Raw genomic sequence first — 21415 nt, 5'->3', positions numbered from 1 at the left:
CTTCAATTCTATCAAAAATGCTCTGCTTTAAGAATTATTTACCTTGTGAAAGCTCGAGACGAAATGGCATCCATCAGTTCTCGTCATCAAACGTCAATCACTCGTTTCATCAATCTTGAAGATACACACGCCGGCAAAGTCAAAACGGACGATGTCCTCCTGAGGTTATGAGGTTGAGGCGTATTTCCTGCCTCCAGAATAGCCGTAAAGGATGCTGAAATCTCTTGAAGTTTGCGAGCTCTTTCCACGTGCAAGGCTGACTTGCAAACATGAATACTAATTTTAGGAGTTCTTTGTAATTCAAATGAGTTTTCCGACTATCAAAGTCCGACCGAAAATCATCAAAATAATCGTTCATTTGTTAAACGAAATAAGATGAATAGCTCTGGCTTATTTTACACTTGGTCGAGATTAGCGGAGAGGAGTAACTATAATTTTATTTGCGTAAAAAAAATACTTGCACTTACACGAATTTGAAGCTCATCCCGATCTGATTTGGTTTCCTTTAGCATTTCGCATCAAGGGGTTCTACTGTACTACGATTCGCACTCGCCTGGGACTTAACTCATCAAGAACAAAGGCAGAGCTTTTTTTTCCTTTTGGTGACAGTATAAAGACAATTGTTCACTTTAAAATCGACACCAACAACCTTTCGGAAAGAGGTTGATCTACCCTTTCTTTTCTCCTGTCGTTTCCAGGGCTCTCTCCAGGTTAGGAGGCGTAAGAGACAAAAATTTGAGGGCAATATTAAGACACTCCTCGACGATGTTTCTGTATTTGAGCAGAATGGTTTTAAAAACAAAACATGAACAACAGGAGAGAAAATAAATTATAAACAACTAAATACAACTATCGTAAAATTGAACAAGCATTTTAAGTCAAAAGGTGCCAAAGAAAAAATTTACATATTCTAGACAATGTGTCTACATATCTTGCTGTTCTGGCAAAGCTTAAAAAAAAAACAAATTAATGAGGGCAATCGAAGCAATGGCCTAGCACCGGTGGCACTGAATGAATTCAAAAGAATTTATTACATATAAACCTTAAAAATCACGCAACAAAAATACTGTACTAGTCGAATTATCAGTTTGCTCACGCCACTAGTGTAGATACATGGAAACGAGTTCACTCGGTTGTAAAAAATCTAGTTACGAAAAAAAGAGGCTACAGACCAAACTCCGAAGAAAATATGTATTAAACTTGTTAAATGAACCAAAACATTTGGCTAAAATAAAAACTCCGAAACTTCATAAAAATTCTATCAAAGGTGTAACAAATTTACGCGAACGAAAGCTCAAAAACAACAAAATTAATACTCCACGAAAACAAAACTGAAAGCACGCGAAAAGTGTCCACGTCAGTTCTCCAAAGTCAAGGTTAGAGTTCTTTGACGTGATTGGCTAATTTGTGAAATCACGCGCGCCGCGCGTTGAATACCAAAAGAATACGAAGCGGGGAGAGGCAGAGAAAAATTGGTACTTGGAATTAAAAACGACAGAGATTTTCTACATCGGTCCTTAATTGTCTCTTTCTCACGAAATCAAGTACTTTTTCTCGAGGAGTTGGTATTTATAATTAGACTCGCGATGAAATGTGAAAATTAGGCCAGTTGTCAAATCCGTAAGTAGGACGTCGCCGTTGTTGGAAACAACAACAGAGCAGGGGCATTCTAGGTATTTCCCAGCTGGAAGCGAGGTAACAAACTCTCCATTGAAGGTAAAGACTTTAACAGATTTGGCATCGGAATCACACGCAATTAGGTTACTAAATTTGTCGATAGCTAGGCCGGCTGGAGCACCGAATTTACCGATATCGTGTAAATAAACTCCATCTTCGTTGAAAACCTTCACACTTTGACCAATGCGGTACGACACGAAAAATTTTTTCTGATCGTGAACAGCAAACCACGGAGATGTGTCAGCGTCCTTTGCTTTGAAGGATTTCAACAATTTTGTCCCGTCAGGAGAGAGGAGCTTGACTGATCTGTCACCCGAGTCACACACAATTATTTGACCATCATTCTTGACGGATACACTGCAAGGGTTAGTCAAAAATTCCGCACCAATGCCCATGACGAAGTAGCCATGTGGGGTAAAAACTGAAATTTTACTCAAGTGGCTAAAAACTGGAAATTTACTTTGCGGCAAAGTGTCTTCATGAATGACGATAACATTGGAAGCAAAAAAGAAGTTTGTGAATGCCAGACATCTTGGCCTTCGGTCTGGTCCAAAATCCACTACAGTTCTCAGGTAATTTAACATCGAATCATACAGAAGCACTTTCTTATTGTCATAGTCAGCCACCGCAATGTTCCCAGTTTTTCTACACTGAGCGATGCTGTAGGCAACATGCGATGGAGCCACTTTCCAGGAGCTATCAGCCACTAGCATTTCATTAATGTAGATCGCAACCTTATTATGCCCAGGTTGTTTCAGTGTGCAACAAACTTCATAGTTTCCGTTTCCAAGATCTTTAATTATCGCCTTTTCGCGGCATCCTAATGATTTGACGATTTCTGCGAGCACTCGATCATCTTTGTTGTAAGTCTGATCTCCAAGTAAATCTCTTGTAGTTGCTTGAAAGCGGATTTTACTGCCTGTATTGAAAATTAACCTTGAGTCGTTACTATAGTTTACCGTCGATAGGGAGGCGTCAGTACGACTTGCATAAATTTGACCGGAGCCATTTAACTTAATGGTATTTAAAGTTTCTGTATTTGGAACAAATTTAACAACACTGAGTTGGTAAATCTTTACTTCTGATACATTCAAAAGTTCTTTAGCGCGATCGATGATTGACTGCTCCGTTTGCAAAATTTCAACAGGAAAGTTTCTATGTACGATGCCCTCTCCTTGTTCAATACAGTTTTTCAGTTGGGAAATGGCTGACTGGAAGACTTCTAGTTGTCCCTCGTGATTTCTTTGTTGTGTCTCAACAAGTTGTCTCAACTTTGTCTTCATGGCCTCTTCATGTTCCCTCAAAATTCTCACAAGTTCATCCACAGCTTCTGACACTTTAGCTTGAGCGTCGTACATTTGAGCTATGCTCTTATTCATAAATTCAGTTTGTCTACTCACTCGCCTTTCGAGGACGGAGACTTGTGCCTTTGCTTTCCCCACGACCTCGGTAATTTGGTTCCTACATTCACCCGCGGCTCCTTCGATATCCACCAAAGCATGGCCGTTGTGATTTACCAATCCACACTTCACACAGACACAGACCTTACAACCTTGACAGTAATACTCGAGCGCTTCGTTTTGGTGATATTTCTGGGTACACATCGCAGGTCGATGCATCAATTCTTCGACATCTTGTGCCTGCAATTTCTCGAACAAAATACTTCGGTGACCTCTCGTAGCCCTCAGGCGTTGATGTGCGTCAAAACAAGCTGCACATAAAAAGCTTTGACAAACAAAACAATACGAAGTAACAGCGCTGCTATCGTCGCAGCTATTGCATGTCTGCATGTCTGCATCGCTATCATTAATAGCAAGGACATCCACCAATCGATTGAGATGAAAGGATGTGGGAAAATCAGAAAAGGTATCACCTTTTGGAACGTTGAATTCAGTCGGGCAAACCGGACATTTTAGTTTCTCTTTTCGCCGTCTTCTGGCATGCCCAGCATGTTTGTCGAGGCAGTTTAAACAGAACGAATGCAAACATGGAAGTGTTTTGGGTTCTTTGACAGTTTCTGAACATAGCGGACACTCCGCTTCCTTCTTTAGGTTTTTAAACAACTGCTGAACATCCATGACGAAAAACTTCCTGACCAAGTGATAATCGAAGAATCGAAGCAATTACTAATCAAGCGGTGGGCGTAACATGATGCCGAGGTCTTCTGAGGCAGAGAGGCATTGGTACCAAATAACATTTTTTACTCAATCGACTCAAAGCTCTTGATCTTGATGAATAAAAATAGTGGCAATACTGCGAAAATAAGCAGACGAGCTCTTCTCCCGCGGCTTTGCCATTCTATACATTTCCTAAGTCACTGATAGGGAGAATTTGTTAAGTGATCAAGAGCTTCTTTAGTTGGTGATCATTTCCTTTATTCTCATGACCTTAATATGTGTAGGGGTCAAAAGGTTAAACCGTCTTACCCAACGGTGGACGACCGCTAAAATTTGGCTTCCTACAGGCAATCATTTCTCTATTTTTTCTCCACCCACCTGTGTCTAGTTTCTGAAGTTTCCTTAAGTTTAGCGATCAAGTTGTTCTGCGCAGAAAAAAAAGGCGAATATCATGATATTACTCCTTTGTGAGTTTTTTTCCTCCCGTGGGCATGATGAACCGTGCTGTATAATTCTCGTCAAATATTGGCGTTGTAAACACTCAACTCATTTTCATTTATTTATTTCGTCTTTATTTCTTGGTCTGTTCAACTATACTTTGATAATCTTGATAATCTTTTCATTAAAATATTTACAATTTCTAATCATACAACGAAGTGATGTAGGAAGATTTGAAACGTTTACGAGAAAATCGAAGGTGTGGTCTCGATAAATTTAACTGAAAACCATCGAGTAAATTGAGATAGATAAAAATAACATCATTTATCATCCAATTGCAATAAAAATATACTTAAAATCTTTTGGTTTGAAGAAGCGTGAAAGAAATTTTTTGCGTATAAATTTTGATAGAGAATGATTCTACTTTGAAATAGTCAAAAAGAAGTGATACTTGTTTGAAGCAGTCAATAATGTTAATTTGAAAAACGCTTCGTTGAGAAAGGAAACGAGTAGTTCTTATGTTGTTGTACCCAATCCAACTCGGTATTCAAAACGAACGAGAGCGTTGAAACGACAGGTCAAGAACTTGAAAATGAGACGGGGCGAGTACAAGCCCCAGTTTCCACGGTGGTAGCGCACGTGAAAGCGCCCTTCCGAAGTCCCTATGAATCAGCTTCCAGTTTTCTTGGCCGGGGTTTCCCGTTTAAGTGACAGCCTGTAATTGTCTTCCTCAGAGTTAAAAGAAGCGTTCAGGAGAAAGTGTCGAACAAACGGACGGCTAACGAAGTCGTACTGAATCGAAGCGATCTGGTAAGCCCACAATTGTTTCTCTGTACCTGAGTGGCAACAAAACGACAATGAATAAGAAAAAGATATCAGTTACCTCAGTACTTAATCATAAAAAATCTCCCTACGTAACTTCGTAAGGTCCATCGCAAAGAGCCCTCCCTCCCCCTCCACCCCTCCCCCCCTCCCTTGGCAGATCAGCAGGTCATCAGGTTTCCCTAAGAGTTTTGTTCCTAGGAGGAGAGGAGTAAAAGAGTGTTTCCCAAGAACACAAAAACGTAAAGGCCCGATGGGTACGCGCAGGGCGCACAATGCTGCGGGCTACCCCACATAAAAAGTCATAGAAACACACAAAGCTACAGCTCATAGGTCAACGGCTACTAGATGGACGTACAACAATGGAGCTGAGCTCCTTCTCATTAAAAACACCATTTGTTCATAGACACTTTGTCAACTCACCTGAATGTATGTCATGACTGCTGGTCGGCAGCGAATAACTTACTACTGAGTTGTGACTCGAGGAGATCTGAAGGGATCTGTCGAGGGGGTCCGGCTTGACTTCCGGTGAGAGCCTGCCACCTTCCTCCACCGACGGACTGCTTTGAGATTTAGCCAATTCTTTGAATCTTAGATTGTTCGAGTTCTCCGCGACTGACAATGTGCTCAGACTGACGGTGAGTTTTTCATTAGAAGTTCCACGTGAAACCCTTCCTTCCTTCACTGACTGACTGCTCGGCGTTCTCCGAACCAGTCCCTTTAGAAACGCACGGCGACTCTCACTCGATTTGGTTTCCGATAAACGCCTCTTTGGCTTATTCGAAAAAGACGCCCCATTATGATTCGAAGAAGTTTCAGACAGTCTTCTCAACAAAGATGGTTTGTTAGACGTGCGCGCGCTACCGTTCCTTGCGCTCCGAGGGCTTTCATTCAGCGAACACGAGCTGTTGATCACCGAATCTGAACTCGAAGTCATGACTTTATGCATATCTCCATTGGGAATGTCTAAAACCTCGGCACTGTTGTTCCGGCTACGATTCAACATGACACCACTATCATTTATACTCTGTCGGTTGTGAAACCGCCATAGCTTGCTGCGTGACGGCGTCCGCTTCACTTTAGCGGTCCGCTTATAACTAGAATCCACCGTGACACTTTCTTTGTCACGCGGTGAACTCTGTCCATCAGACGTCACGTTCACGTTGTTTACACTGAGACTAGTAATGCCATTGCATTTTGGAGTTTCACCGTTGATATTGGCTCCATCTGCCCTATCAAATTTACCGTTTTGGGCCAACAGCGAAGATTGTTTACTTCCTTTAACACCATTTTTTCTTTTGTAAGCCAAGTATGTGTGAGTCTGGGCAATTTCGGTCAAAAAGTTCCCAAGGAACGGTACACAAGGGCCGTTTTCCAAACTGGCGGAGAGCTCTTCACGATACAGCCTGAAATTCTCACTTTCTCCCATCAGGATAGACAGGTCTCGAAACTTCCTGAGGAGGAGGAAGATACAAAAATTAACGAAATTGGTAACCAAACCGAAAAAACAAACAAGAAAAGAAATTATGGGTTCTGTGACGTCACTAACCACGACTTACTCCGCTCCACTAAACAAAACCTTTATCAAAATCTATTCCCCATCCCATATCATTTGTTCCAATAGATAAGAGTCTTACTTCTTCCTCTTCGAAGGCACCTCTTTCCAGGTCTCTTTCAGTCTATAGACTGGTGTGGACTGGAGACCAGCCAAAAGAGCCTTGAGAGAATTAAAGTTTCCCAAGAGATGGCACTTTTCGGCGATCTGGGAAAAGAAACGAATTAAAGAAAACATGAAAAAAAAGATAAAAAACGAAACACGATAATGGCTGAGAACTAACACTAACTGTGAAATGGTAGATACCTGGATGACTTTGGAGATTGCTCTTGCCCGTCCTAGAGTTGTTTCCTGAGACAGAATTTCAGACGCAGCTAAGAGTGCGATGCGGTTGAAAAACTCCACCATTGCCATCACATTTGGGGAAGTCACATACTGTAATAAACAAGGAAATAACTTGACAGTGAATAACACAAATAAGTCCACTCATTCGGCTCGTCCCAACGTTCGCCTGCCTAATCGATCGTTAATCGATCGATCGATCGATCGATCGATCGTCAATCGATCGATAGTTTTCGCCTCGTACTCGTTCGTACACTCGCTGTCTGTTATTGTTCATTATTTAGCTTGTCTCTCATTTACTTGCTGGCTTGTTCGTTGGTTCATCAACCCACCCTACAGAATTTAAGAGTGGAAATAAACTAGATTTATTCATAGAGATTCCGTCTTCAAAGATTGAAAAAAGATATGTTGTTGTCACACGATGCTGAAAAACTTTTCGACAAAAAAGCTCACAACTAGTAATTTTGTTTTGAATGTTCCTTTTAGATATAAGCGTTTATTCTGTGCCTTGAAAAGGCAACAGCCTACCACACATGCTTAAAACAAGCTGTGCGCGATTCTAAGGCTACCTCCGCTCTAAGTTTACATTTCAACACGCGCCAGGATATCGCGTTGAAAAAAACTGAACACTGACGAGACCTATTTCTTTACCTTATCTTTAGTCATCCAGCCACAATTGGCCAACTCAGGCCAAGGAATTCTCACAAACAGTTCTTTGTCAATAAGTGTGATTTCCCGCGCAAACAGCGAAGCGTCTATATCAACGAGTCGCTGAGAGAGATCTGGGGCAGAACTGTCGACTGAGTCGGGGCTCTGAGGAACCTCGCCTGTTGGACTGTTGACCTGGTTACTTGTTTCTTCTTCTTGAGAAGTGGCTTTGAAGATAGGGGACAAAATTCTCTTGACAAGCTTCTTCTTTCTCATGCTTCCTATAAAACAGACCAAGAAGATCAACGTTAGATCACAAATTGGCGAAAACTTAAAAGTATTCAAGCAAAAACCTTAGAGGCTCTTATTAACGCACTCGTAGGCAAAGTACATAACCGAAAGGAACCGAAATCCTTCGGAGGCTGACGATAATCGTACGTAAGCCAAAAATCCGTCGGTATCTCAGTGGTAACAGAATCCAATCCCCTTGCTTCCAGTTAAGTCGAAATTGATTTAATTGCAATCTTGTCGCCGAAGTAATTACTTGTTTAATTTTTTATGAATCCGTGGTTCGAAAATTAATCTTTTCTCAATCCTTCTACATAAAAAAACAAAAATATTGAAAGGGGATTGGCCCCTACAAAATGAGCCGTAACCTTCATGTGAGGACTCATGTAAAGTCAATTTATTTTGTCGGATTGTGGAAAATTACAGACATTACCATTCATTGATCTACGGTTAGACTTCACTGAGTGACGCAAGTGTCACAGCGGAATACGTGTACTTCTTAAAGTTCCAGTTTTTTTTTTCAGATTACATGTATGTGGCTCCTGATCACGAGATAAAGAAATTTTCATCAGAGTATCCAAAGTCGTCCTTGATTTCACTTTAATTGCTTAACCTTGCATTGTGATTGGTCAACAACCCTCGACCCACTCTCTTGATCAATTGGACGCAAAACTACAGCCGATGGCGTTAAAGTCACACGCATTTCCCGCGCTTCCGAGATGGTTTGCTTCTGTTTACCGTGAGTTCTCACAAGGTCCTCGCGACATACACATCATATAATTTTGAAAATGACAGGCCGTTGTGATTACTTACGGCTTAAAAGTCGCTCTCGAAAATTCTTCCAACAAGAAAAAAAATTGCAATTCCACTTCACTTTCCAAACAAAAGAACAGATTGTGATGTATGCGGCTAAAACAAAGCCCACATTCTGTGCCACCTTTGTCCTCCTGTTTAAAAAAAAAACACGCGGTTTGATTTTGCGTGCTGGATTTGTCTGGACGCTTCCTTGAAACAATCTTCCCTTTGAGTTAAAATATCAAGGCTGGAAAATCGAATTGCACAAGTTGAAAACTGATTCATACCTATTATTCCTCTTAAAGATATTTTAAATTATATCCTAGAAGTTGAAAAGGTCAAGCCAATGAAAAAAGTTTCCTTGTGTCAAAAGACACCATTTGTGAGGATTTTGAAAGGAATTAAAAAGGAACTTTAAGAAAAACTTCTTTCCCGAATTTTTAAGCGTTACGTCGCAACCAATCGCCAACGCTAAGGACTTAGGCTAAGAGAATCCTACAAAATGACATGTACATCCTTTTAGCTACGTTTCTTCCTTAGAGTCATATTTCACAGACAAAAAATGACTGGCGGGTTCCCCGATAAACACCTGTTTTGATCCGCGCGGCGGTGAACCACAAAAAAAATGAATAAACAAATTAAAAATAAAAACCTCCTCGTTCTTTCCGATTTCCTCCAAAAATGCTCGAAGTTAATGTATCTGTAACTACGTGTCAACAAATTAAAATACAATGTAATATGCCCTCCGTAATTCGCGATTGAACATTTTCTGGAGGAACACAATGAAATGAGAAAAACAGTCGATGCTTTTTAACATACCTGGAATAATATTAAAAACAACCGCATTCATATTGAGTTTTGGGTCAAACCTACTTCACTGCGTCAAATAAAAGGATATTTTAAACAATTTTCCTTTGATCCAGACGTCGCGTGATATCTTAAGGTTCATTCGGGTCAGTTGTGCTATCTAAGAGTTTTACCCAAATAAAGCTTTGGTACAAAACTTGTCTGAACTTCATTAGAACACCCCTAACATCACGCAAGCGTCACGCGCAAAATGTGCTGAACCTGACCGTTTCGTCACGTCCGCTAGATCACGTTATGGGCGTGACAGCTTCAAGTCCATAGCGTGTCAGTGTTCAAACAACACGAAGTTTGCCGCATGACAAAAGTATGCTAAATGAGATTTCGCGTAATTCTTTTCAAAAGTTCCCGCGGGCAAAAAAAATTCGCAACATGTTTGTTAACACATTAACCAGATCTCCACAAACCATTTCTTCTCTTGTACGTGAGGATTTATCAAACGAAAATTCTAGATACTAGTATCCATTGTCTTATTTGTATATGAGATATTTGTTTCTACAGGTTTCTACGAGCGATCGTGTCGCATTTAATCAAAGGTCAGAGTAGTTTTTTAAAATTAATTTTATGTTACAAGAAGACAATGAATTTCTTTATCATCCCATTGACTGGAATAAATCAAATTGTTAATTCTCATTTGTCACATATTCAAAAGTTTTTCTCGAGTATGTCATTCGACGGTCAAATTCGTGAAAATAATGAAACCACTATCGACATATATTAAAACCGCACACTTCAGAAGCTCAAAAATTTCGAACACTGACACCGAACAAAATTACAAAGAAGCCGATGGTAAATACTGTAGCATGCGATCTGATATCATCGCTTAAGAGAGATTTTAATAAGTCTACGTTAGCAACAAACACATCTCCGAATGTACTTACTTCTACTTCTACGTTGTAAATTAACGTATTGCGCCGCTGGCACCATGAAACTAAACATTTTGGAAAAAGCAGTTGCTCCCGCGACAACTTACAACATTTCTGTTATTTTGTTTGGCGGCAAATGCTGCATTAGCACAGAACAGTGGGTTGTAAATTGTATTGTCTGTCGATTTTCCGCTAAGCACTTTTAATCCACCCAGAATTATCGTGAAATTTCGTCAGTCACGAAACTTATTTTAGATCATGTTTACTTAATTAACGCCACTGCTAGAGGCCGGTGAACAATGGCTTTTTAATCTGATTTGCGTTTTCAAGCTGGTTTACGAGTGGAGAAACAACTTAGTTTGAGAAAGTACGTGAGAGAACGTAAGATCGACGTTGTCACCAGACATCAATCACAACAATGACTAGGTAACGCAAATACGATGATTACGTCAAGAAAGGTACTCTCCACAGTTTGACAAAAAAGAAAAACCTGAACTCGCAATTTTTTTTCTACAAGCTAGATACATAACTTACGCCCAAATATTCTTTCGAGTGACACTGGCCTTGCTTAAGAAAGTTCCAGAAACGCTGGTTTGGTTAGAGAAACGACTATCACTCATGCATAAATTCGAATTGGTTGAATTTAATTGAATTAAGCGTAAACTTCGAGCATGACAAATGACCTTGAAAGCATTTGAAAACAAAGTGCTGTTTTCAGGGCCAACGGTGTTTAACACAGTGTAAAATAGCCTCGATTTTCTCAACAGGCCATTTAATTCTCAATTCAATTGACATTTATTTGACAAAATATTGTTGGAGGATTAAAAGCCACGATAAAGCCCAAGGAAAATTGTTAATTTGTAATGGTTGAAGACACCGAACAAGGTAAAGTGACACGAAGACAAGAACACCAAAAAACAAAACCGAAAACACAAAACAACTAAAGGAATTGCATACAAGAAAGAGAACTTGCCAGAAACTAATTGGGCATAAAATAAACTCTTTGGAAACGTATTGTAAAAAAATTATTGCCGTCAGTTAAGATAACATCGAATACTCAACATTCCCAAAGAGTGTTTTAGGAAAATTTACGCGCTAATTTCTTTCTTTTTTTTTTCGATAGATTTTTTAAAAATAATGAAGGTAACTTACCACTATACGAGAAACTGGGTTTTCCTATAGGAGTCGTTTCCATAGATGGGTCTGAGGAGAGAGAAAGAAAAAAGCTTCAATGCAACGTATAATATTTACATAACCAAAATACAGTGAAAAAAAAATATACAAAAATCAAGAAATAAAAATTCCTACATTACTTCTCAATTTCGTAAAAGACCTGACAACCCATAAGCCTGGAATATTTCAAATACGTAGTTCGTTTTTATTCACTCTAGATTTTGAAATATTTGAAATGTTTGCATCAAGGACTATGAATATATTTGTAGGAATTTTTTTATAGTTTACAGCTACATATAATATTCAATGCTATTCCTAATACTGAATGTTACAAAAATCGAAAAATCGGTTAGATTGACAACCAAATTCAACATCACTCAGACAATTACTTTACATGTGATACACAATATCTTTCCCCATTATTGCAAAGGACAGAAAACACAGGACAAACTCTTACAAATTTACCCCACAAAAATCCTGCATTAGTTGCAAAACAGTAATCATATTTTCTTTTAAAATCCAGCCCTTCTGTTTACCAAATGTTTCACAGGAAGTTGACACGTGTGTAAAAAACATCTGCTAATCTCATGTGGCAGTTTGATACTTGCGTAATGTAAAAAGTAAAAATACTTTGCAGATCCCCTTACCAGCCATGCAGCAATAAAAAATGTTGACATAAGAGTAAAAATCCCGACAAATTCAGTTGTATATAAGCCATATTGGGGGCTGAAAGCAATTTTTACCTTCTTTTGTGTTTCAAAGGGTCAGCAGAAAAAAATACCCATGCATTGTGTCCAATTTCCTTTTCAGACACAGTAGTGTTATAGCTCTAATATGATACTATAAGCAAACTCCTGTTGACTGAAATTAGGAATACACCTCTTCAAAAAAATTTATGCTCTATGGAAGAGAGCACTTTATCTCAAAGATGGTCTTCCTTAACAAAAAGCAAACAGTGACGAAAACCTTTCCTGTCAAATTATGTGTTTCACTAAATACAATAAACTCCCAAAATGAAGTTTTGAAAAATCAGTGAATATTTGATAGGAAGAATTACTAAAATGTAAACAAAACCTCTAATGCTATGTCATTTATTTACATGCTTCAGTGCTACAGCTTTAAGAAACTGAAAGATTTGACAAATGACAACTTGTTGGGCTATAAGAGCAGGAAAACCCCATGGACAAAAAAAACCCCTACACGTTCTGACCTGTATACAATTGTAATAAATTATGAAGGCTTCCCCTTGGCAACAAGACAATAAAGGACTCACATGAAGTTCTTCCTTATGTTTTCATTTCTTTTATATTATTTACAGTGCACAAAAGAAACATGTTCTGTGGTGAAATATTTTGGAATATCTCATTAAAGGTCAAATGTGAATGTAAAGATAACCAGAATCTTTCAACATTGCACAACAGCTGGGAGATATCATGTTACAGTATTTATAAATTGAAAGCAGCTAGAACTTACAAATAGGTAATATCACTGACTATTTCACTGAGTAAACTGCAAATATACAGTACCTACATGCATGTGAACAACACATACTACAGCCCTACATCATTTCTGAATAATTTTATGGACAAACAAAAATCCTTTGGACAATTATTTAGAGAATAAACACTTTTTCAGATCTCTACCTTTAAGAAAGAAGAGCTAATTTAGTGCTACAGTTTTGTGTTTTAATCCCTCACACTCAGGTGAGAAATATTCAACACATATGAACTTAATCAAAACAAGAGACTGACAGCAGCAAAGACAATATTGCAAAATGAGATTTTAAGAAGAAATGAGGCATTATTACAACTTTGAAAAAACTTATCATTGATAAACAGTACACTGTATATCTACATCTTCGAGTAAATGGTCTGGAATTTGCAAGAAAAACATATGAAAGAATCATACTAAATTATTGCCACAATTGATATTTGAAAGTTTCAGCACTATCCATTCTACAACCAAATTAAAAAACCTAAAGGCTCCCTTTCAATTTCATCGCCTATCACAATGTGATCACATAATTATAAGTCACAACTAGAGCAAAGCTGGGATTAGACAGCAGATTTCTGTGATGTCTTGTGTAACCAAACAATTGAGATATATTTAACACATAAGAACAAGAAGCCAGCAGCAACTGAATCAATATCTTGCTACCAGCTTTTAAGAAGGAATGAGGCCTCAATATTTCATTCATTCCTTAAGGAAAAAACCTAAATATCAATAAACAATAAACTCTTATCTACATCTACTAGTATATGATCCGGAATTTGCAAGAAAAGCAAATGTATAGGCCACATTAAATTATATCCAAAATTTATATTTGAAGACTTCAGGGCCATTCTTGCCTATCCTGATCTTAGTCACAACTGAAGCAAGGGAATTAGACAGCAGATTTCTGTGACGTCTCTCACAACAGGAAATTGCTCTAAGTCAGATATTTTCACACAGTTCTGGACCCATGTGGGCTGATTTTCTTTGAATTAAAGATTTTCTTATCAATTTTAAATATTAATATTAAAAAAAAAACGTGGCAAGGCTTCATTAAAGCTTGGCTGCATAGCGATTTGAACCTACACATTCCTATAGAGTGCTTTGTCACAACTCGCCAAAAAGAAGTCACACGAGAAAAATATTTTTACCCAAGAGAAAATGTATCAAAAATCTCACCTGTAACATCATCCAGAAAGTTGAAATAACACAGAGGTATTGAAAAACAGAATGGATTTTCTAGCAATTCATTCTCAGGAGAAAACTCCATACAAGAATGATTGAGTATGTAAGTCTTCCTTGAACCAGACCACATTTTAGTCACATCCAAAGATCCCACAGTTTTGATTTTGACAATGAAATGATACAAATGGTCAGGATTCAAGAAAGAAACCATTGACGATCAGCAATGTATGGTTGCGGAGCAAAACTGAAAGGTTATTTTTTAACAACATCCTGATAGAAGAGCATCAGTGTCCTCCGTCATGTGTGATATCTGAAACTGCCGGCTGTTCCTATTTCAAAACATCATGCAATGATCTAATCAAGGTGGTATTCAATCCCTCTAATGCATTTAGCTTTTATTTCATGTCACTCTGACATATGACATTCCTCCATCACGTTTGCATGTCTTTATTGAAGAGGGTTCAGATTTAACTTAGGTTCAACTGAAAAAAAATCTTTTAATGCAGCTGATGTCTTAATATTTAGGAACAATGATCATATTTGTCTTGAGAAATGCTTCAATTTGTCTTTGTCTTTTCTCAGTTGTCAAAATCAATCAAAATATTTTCCTGAAAAAGACCAGAAAACCACCTTTTGCCTTCCTTCTCAACTGATTCAGGAAGGATGAACAAACCTCAACAACTAAACAAGATACAATATCATAACAAGCATACCGACAATTTAGACCTCCCTCAAGCTTCCCACAATTCTTGAGAGGTTTCGAATTCCCTTTCATAAAAGAACAACATTCATCTGATCATGAATGTATGACCCATATCCCACAATCTCTCTTATTGATGAGTAAACCAATTTAATGTACCAGAGATGATATACAGGTTCTAACAAGCAATGCTCACGAAACATTTGTTAAATGTTAACAGCTTCAGTTTAAACTATTGACAATTTCCTCCTTAATCCTTATTACTCCCAAGATCTCATTAGTAATTCTCCTTACTGTCTGTCATACCATTCTTATGATGTTAGTTTGGAGAATTTGGTATTGGATCAACTGATAATCCCCTTATTGAGATTTTTCTTTATTCTCGTCACTTGCCTGCTTGGTATTGTATGGATATTATAGGGAGAAATTCTGTCTTGGTCACTCTCGAGAGTATGGAGCAGTCCCCTTGTCCCAGCATAATCCATTGCACAGGTCAATATGCAGCAGCATGAAAATTATTCTAGCCTACACAAACTCTGGAGGGAGGGGAAAGAAAAACTGGGATTTCTTTATCTTGGCATATTTCTATTGACATGCACAACAGATTATGCTCAGAAAGAGGAACTGTTGATAATCTACCTCTTCCACTTTGGCATCTGCCAAGTTGAAAGATAATAAAAGGTCAGAAATTTCAGTTTCTGAACTAAACCAGTGGATAATAAAAACAAAAATAATCAAACAGTATCCTTTTCAAAGCTTTGAGAGTACAAGAGGATTGCACCCTAAGATTTCCTATCCAATATCAAACTTAGAAATGCTTTGGTTGACAAAATAATACACAATACTGGTACCACATTGAAATACAAGACCACACAGTAAGATTTTCACCAAATGACTAAACCTACATATAACTTTTCTTAGTAACAGGAAATAACATCAATTATTGGTAAGTTAATAAAAAATTGAATTGGATAACTTTCAATGTATTGGCCACACATGATATTTTTAAACACTGCTTCCTCACATCTAGTTTGTCACAAAACTAACCTAGAGGATGACTACAAAAAAGCAAGAAAAAAATCTATCACGATATTGCAAACATCAAGTTTCTAACAATTTGGATTTCAACATTTGTTCTCAAATAACATCAATCAATTATTTAATCCATAGTATATGAGACCTCATAATATAGAATTATATAACATCTTCTGAAAAAAATTGCAGAGCCTGGCCTAGTAATGGTCTCAAATCAGTGCCACAAAAAATAGCAAATAGCTCTTTAGAAAAAGCATAAATATAGACATAGGTCCAAGCGGCAGGAGAGAAGACAATATATCAATTAATGCCAAATTTGATACTTAGTGATCTCAGTTGTCTGTGGTTACATTTAATATATCAGATCATTGACTCAAGTTGTGCAAGCAAGGACAATATATATCAAAATAACATAGAGCTAAACACCTATCGCTGTCTCTAAGTTTATTACATGTAGAATGGATGCTCTCAGCTCCAGAGAGAACTGGTGGAACTGAGAACTCAGACCAGCATCAAAACTGATTTCTGTACAATGTGATATTTTGGAACCTTTCATCACTTATGTTGTGCATTCTATCTACTGTAGACACTTTTTCACATTTTTGAGACAGAACCAAAGCCATAAGACAAACTCTTAGGTAACAATATAAAAAAAATCATTGTCGGAGAATGCTTCAAAACATCAAATCATGACCAAAATTTTCAAAATAGGTTTGGGCACCTCTGAGAATGATCAATACTCAAATTCTTCTTACAAATAGTTTTCACCCACAATCGAACAGACAGGTTTGAAAAACTAAGAAAATGATGAACTGATGTATCTTGTCAAGATTTACCGGTAACAACAAATTTGCGGGAAAACCAAATAATAAATTGAATAAGTTAGCAATATCAGCTTTAAGGTGTTGGAAAATATCATAAGGAGGTTTCAATATCCTTGTAAAAATAAAATTCTCATGGACAGTTATTACAAGCTGAAAACAAGAGAGTAACTTGCTTTGCTAAGACCAGTCATCAACTCAAATTCCTCTGACAAATTTCCCCTCAAACCGTGACAAAGAAACAGTGTAAAGGGATCTAAATAATAATCTATTTAATACATGTATATATATATTTTATATACCGGTACTTGCATTCTGGAATCTTGTTCTGTTTTGTATCAATATACATCTGTATAAATCTACAATTTCCTCTGGTGCCAAATTTTCATTATTTTCCGACCCAAAATCTTTCATCTACATGCATTACTTATTCTGACACATTAGGGCAAATAAAAAACATCTTCATATCAACCTCTTAGGCTAATAAAAATTCAATGTAATCAATTAGAGCAAGATGATAGAAGCTCAAGTGTAAATTGCTTTTATGAGAAGTTTAATTAATGACTCTTGAAAAAAATAATAAAAGTACATCCTGTAAACCAAAGGATACTCTTGAAATTATTTCAAACACAAGAGAGACATTTTAAAGCACACCATAAATTAATGAATGAACAATTAACAGTGCATGCAAAGCAGTGTTATCCTTTTTAGGCAGTGAACGGTAAAATTTACCCCCTGTAGTACCTTTACTACTGCCTAAATTGCTCAGGACTCTTGATATTCAACAGGTAAAAGGATTGCTCTTACTCTCTCTTTAAATTTATCTTTTTTAACCATTGTGCTTAAAATAAGGGAAAACACAGCCAACAGCCAAGTGGAAAGTGCCTGCAAACTCTAAATCCCCAAAAAAATTCACTTACAGTTTACTCTTCCTGAATTTAAAACTCTCCAAGCTTTGTCAAGATGAGATCTTATATTTACTTCCTTAATTAACCAAGAATGAAATTTTCAGTTTTACAGAGTTGCTGTTGTGGAAAGTAAAAGAGATTGATATCCACATGACTCATATTTTTGGTGTGTTAGGTTTCTCTCAACAAACAAATTCATTTGAGAGGAAATTTAAAGGTGATATCAAGTTTTATACTTTCTTAGAAATCATGAACTAATTAGTTGTTTCAGTTTCCATGGCACTAGGGCATTTACACCAATTTGTTAAAATTGAACAAACTAGAAAGTTAATTTGTTTTGGTATTTTTCTCAAAATCTATGAGACCAGCAGTATTAAAAACATTTACAGTGTGTTTTGTTTGTATAGACTAATGGTACATTTTTAAGGCCTGAATACATTCTACTTGGGATGAGCCAAGTCCTGAATTCTCTGCATTTTAAGTATTTTTGGAAATTTTTGTAGAAAGTTAAGAGATATTCAAAACTTGGTCAATCTATACTTAACACTTTCTGATACTAACCTTGCTTGCTTTGAACTGGTGATGTTACTGTCCTTCGCTCCTCATTGGTTGATATTGCTCCAGTTGCTTTGTCTTTTGGTATAGCTGAGAAAATGCTGCTTAGCCCACCACGGCGAGCAACTCCAGCAAAGCCATTTGGTGATGACTCAAATTCTAAAACACTTGACAAATTGTCATCATCATGATTGATACTATCAAGGTTTTTCGAGGAATCGTCATCTCCTGTTAATTGTGTCTTTAACTTTGGTCTCTTCTTAGATAAGATAGTCCAAAACCTTTTAATTTTTTCTTTGCGAGGTGGTTGACTGCTGTCAATCAAGTCCACTGCCATATCATCTTTGAAGTCTAACTGCCTCACTACCCCAACCTTTCTTCTCCTCTCCGAAGCTGAATGAGAAACATGTGACAAATCAGGTCTCTTACAAGAGGGCAAAGATTCTGATCTCTTTTCAATCATTTTAACACTACCAGATGAATCTGTCTCTTTTGGGCTCACTGAAGCATCTGTTGTTCTGGTTTCATGGGTATCCTTTACTGATATGTCTTCCTCAATTGACTCCTGCTTGCCAAAAGTAGGGCTGTGGCAACTCCTTTTTGTTCCAGAGTCTGACGGCATAGAGATCCTGTTGGCCTCATTATTCATGGCAACATTAAGGGAGTGTTTGCGACGGTGCTTAAGCGGGGTTAGGGTATCCCACAATAGTACATCTTCATGTTTACTCCTTCTCACAAAATTAAGATTAGAAGGATGAGAACGCAGATTTTCGACTTTCTGCTGTAATTTGGTGAGGGTTGCATATTTACTGTGCCCCTCACATTGTTGTAACGTAGAAGAGTTCAACACTAGACTTGAACAGTCTGTACTACTTTGATTTCTACTCCTGCAAGCATAATTTTTCAAATCTGAATCTACACAAACATTCTCCAAGTCACTACCGTCTGGTAACGAAGGGAATCGAAAAGATTTGGAGAGAGATAATCTAGGATGCGAGTTCGATCTATACAACGATTCTGCAGTGAAACTATCGGAAAGATCGTCCACATGGATTTTTTCCAAATCGCCCTCAAGCTGAGGAAGAGAGCGTCGTTGACCAATAACTTGTCTACGTACTCTGCTTGGGTTCAACATCGACATAGACCACATGGAAATCGTACGTTCGACAGAAAGAGTCAAAGCATATCCCGGCATTTGAATTTCTTCACCATCATCTTCCTCGCTGCAATCATCAGAGTCGGAGTCGCCTTCCATTTCACAGATACTACTGGACGGGATCATATGATGCCCTCGGGGTTCTTCCACACTAAAACTCCGAAGCCACTTCGGCCAGACCTCTTCCTTGCCGCAGAGTTCGTACCTTTTCCACGATGAAGCTTCTTTGCTCCATTTAGCTTTGAAAGTAAACGGACTTCCCTGACAAACCGTCATGCTCACGTCTGAACGCAGAAATTTCGTAACTGTTTTGGCTGACTCGTACTGAAGCACATGAGTGTCTGATTCCCTGAGATCTCTCATCTCTTTGACAAAAACAAACTCATCCGTCAATAAAATATGAACCGTCTTAGAATAGTGATGCTGGCTGTTCAGCTCCAAAAATTCGCTTTCAATCAAAACTTCGCCCTCCGTGATCGCGAAGGATGCCGTTCCACCGCGCGGAACTGAACGGATGTTGTTATTCGCTCCACACAAATTTTGCTCGACATCCGAGGCCATTTTTCTGTCTTCCTGTCCTTGATTCAAACTCAAGACCTCGTTGCGTTATGAAACAATAGTTTTGATGTAACGTACACACCTCTGAAATAAGATAAGGCAACGATTGTATTCTTCCCACGACAGCTCACGCCATGTAAACAGAATGAATGGCCGTCATCCGCCATGTTGTTCCCCTAATCCTTGTTAATTATTCATGTTTATGACGTAAGGGTCATCATGAATAATTAACTTGTGACAAATCTTTGACCAGCGAAACATGGACTAAGCATTAAATCGTTTCACAGTTTTTCGACACTCCTGCCTTAGACAAAATTAAAGTACATTGGGAGACGTAATCAAAACAATAGCTTTTTTAATGTCATGAATATTTTGTGGCAGAAGAAACAAAATAGCCCAAAAAAATCAGCAGGAGAAGGAAAGCTCTTGGTGGCAAATTAAATAGAGTAAAACAGTTGTCTGCGGACCTGAAAGCACTAATGATGTTGACGTATTCTTAAAATGTCGCAATTTCTTTTTTCAAATAGGACGTTTTGGCTTTTTGTATTTCATTTTTGCCTCTGGATTTGATTTTATTGACAAAACGTCAAGTTAAGTCAGTAGCAGTTTATCAGTACTTGCTAATGGCATCTTTTTTTTTTAAACGTCGGCATTTTGATTTTAAGCCCAATTTATTCTACCTGTCGTGTTTCGGTTCCACTGTTTTAGCTGCAGTTATTAGCATAAACAGACACGAAATTAATTTTTTTTAAAAAAAGTGTGGAGTTTGTCCATGAAAGTCTACTTAACATGTCAATGAGATTTTTCTCATGCAAGATATTCAGTGTTTCTGATCTATTTTTTCCATGCGCAGAAAATGTTGCCAAATGTTCTGAATATCTCCTTTTTCAAAGTAATCTGATTAAACGGAAGAAAGATTCAAGTTGCTCCACCGACACTTATGGATAAATTTGAAACACAAAGAAGTAGGTTATTTTAGTCGCCGCAATTTTGCTGTCAGTCAAAAATTTATTACGTAATAGAAAATCTATAAACGGACACAAATCTACGTAGATAAAGAAAAGAGCTTGCCTTTGGCGCTTTGTTTTGGCCAGAGATAGAAAAGATAGGAAAAAATTCCACTCGAACGCAGGAAACATACAACGTAGGAAAATACGAGGATTAACGAGATAAAGATGACAGAGCGCAAAAAAAAGAAAACTGAAAAATGAATAGCTAATGTAATGAACTAAAACATTTGCATTTCCCAATTTTCAAGTATTATGTCTTCTTAAGCTTATTGCGTTCTGCCAAAAAGCCGCAGAATCCATTAACATGTTTGTGTTTGAATCCTTAGCATTTTAACGGCTTGCGTTTCGCTCTTTCCGGTGTTCAAGGTTGTCGTTACCTCACCAGCTGTTGTTAGCTTTCGATTCAAGTCA

At 37.8% G+C, this 21415-nt stretch overlaps 2 protein-coding genes across 2 annotated transcripts; both read right to left on the bottom strand.

Annotated features, from left to right (window-relative positions):
* Window positions 1-1012: 1012 nt before the first annotated feature.
* On the bottom strand, window positions 1013-3888 carry LOC113664786 (E3 ubiquitin-protein ligase TRIM45). The gene has a single exon (XM_027180412.2). The coding sequence runs from the start codon at window positions 3753-3755 to the stop codon at window positions 1533-1535; it is 2223 nt and encodes a 740-aa protein (XP_027036213.2). The 5' UTR covers window positions 3756-3888; the 3' UTR covers window positions 1013-1532.
* A 455-nt stretch (window positions 3889-4343) lies between these two features.
* Window positions 4344-20188, bottom strand: LOC113664785 (uncharacterized). Its single transcript, XM_089184386.1, has 7 exons — window positions 18287-20188; window positions 11565-11615; window positions 7603-7880; window positions 6916-7044; window positions 6692-6816; window positions 5478-6508; window positions 4344-5068 (listed from the first exon to the last, which is right to left on the bottom strand). The coding sequence occupies exons 1-7, from the start codon at window positions 19995-19997 to the stop codon at window positions 4902-4904; spliced, it is 3492 nt and encodes a 1163-aa protein (XP_089040512.1). The 5' UTR covers window positions 19998-20188; the 3' UTR covers window positions 4344-4901.
* Window positions 20189-21415: the final 1227 nt, after the last annotated feature.

The sequence above is a fragment of the Pocillopora damicornis genome, chromosome 10, assembly GCF_964200805.1.
Source record: "Pocillopora damicornis chromosome 10, jaPocDami1.2, whole genome shotgun sequence".
Taxonomy (NCBI): Eukaryota; Metazoa; Cnidaria; class Anthozoa; order Scleractinia; family Pocilloporidae; genus Pocillopora; species Pocillopora damicornis.
This window is presented reverse-complemented; position numbering and strand designations above follow the sequence as displayed.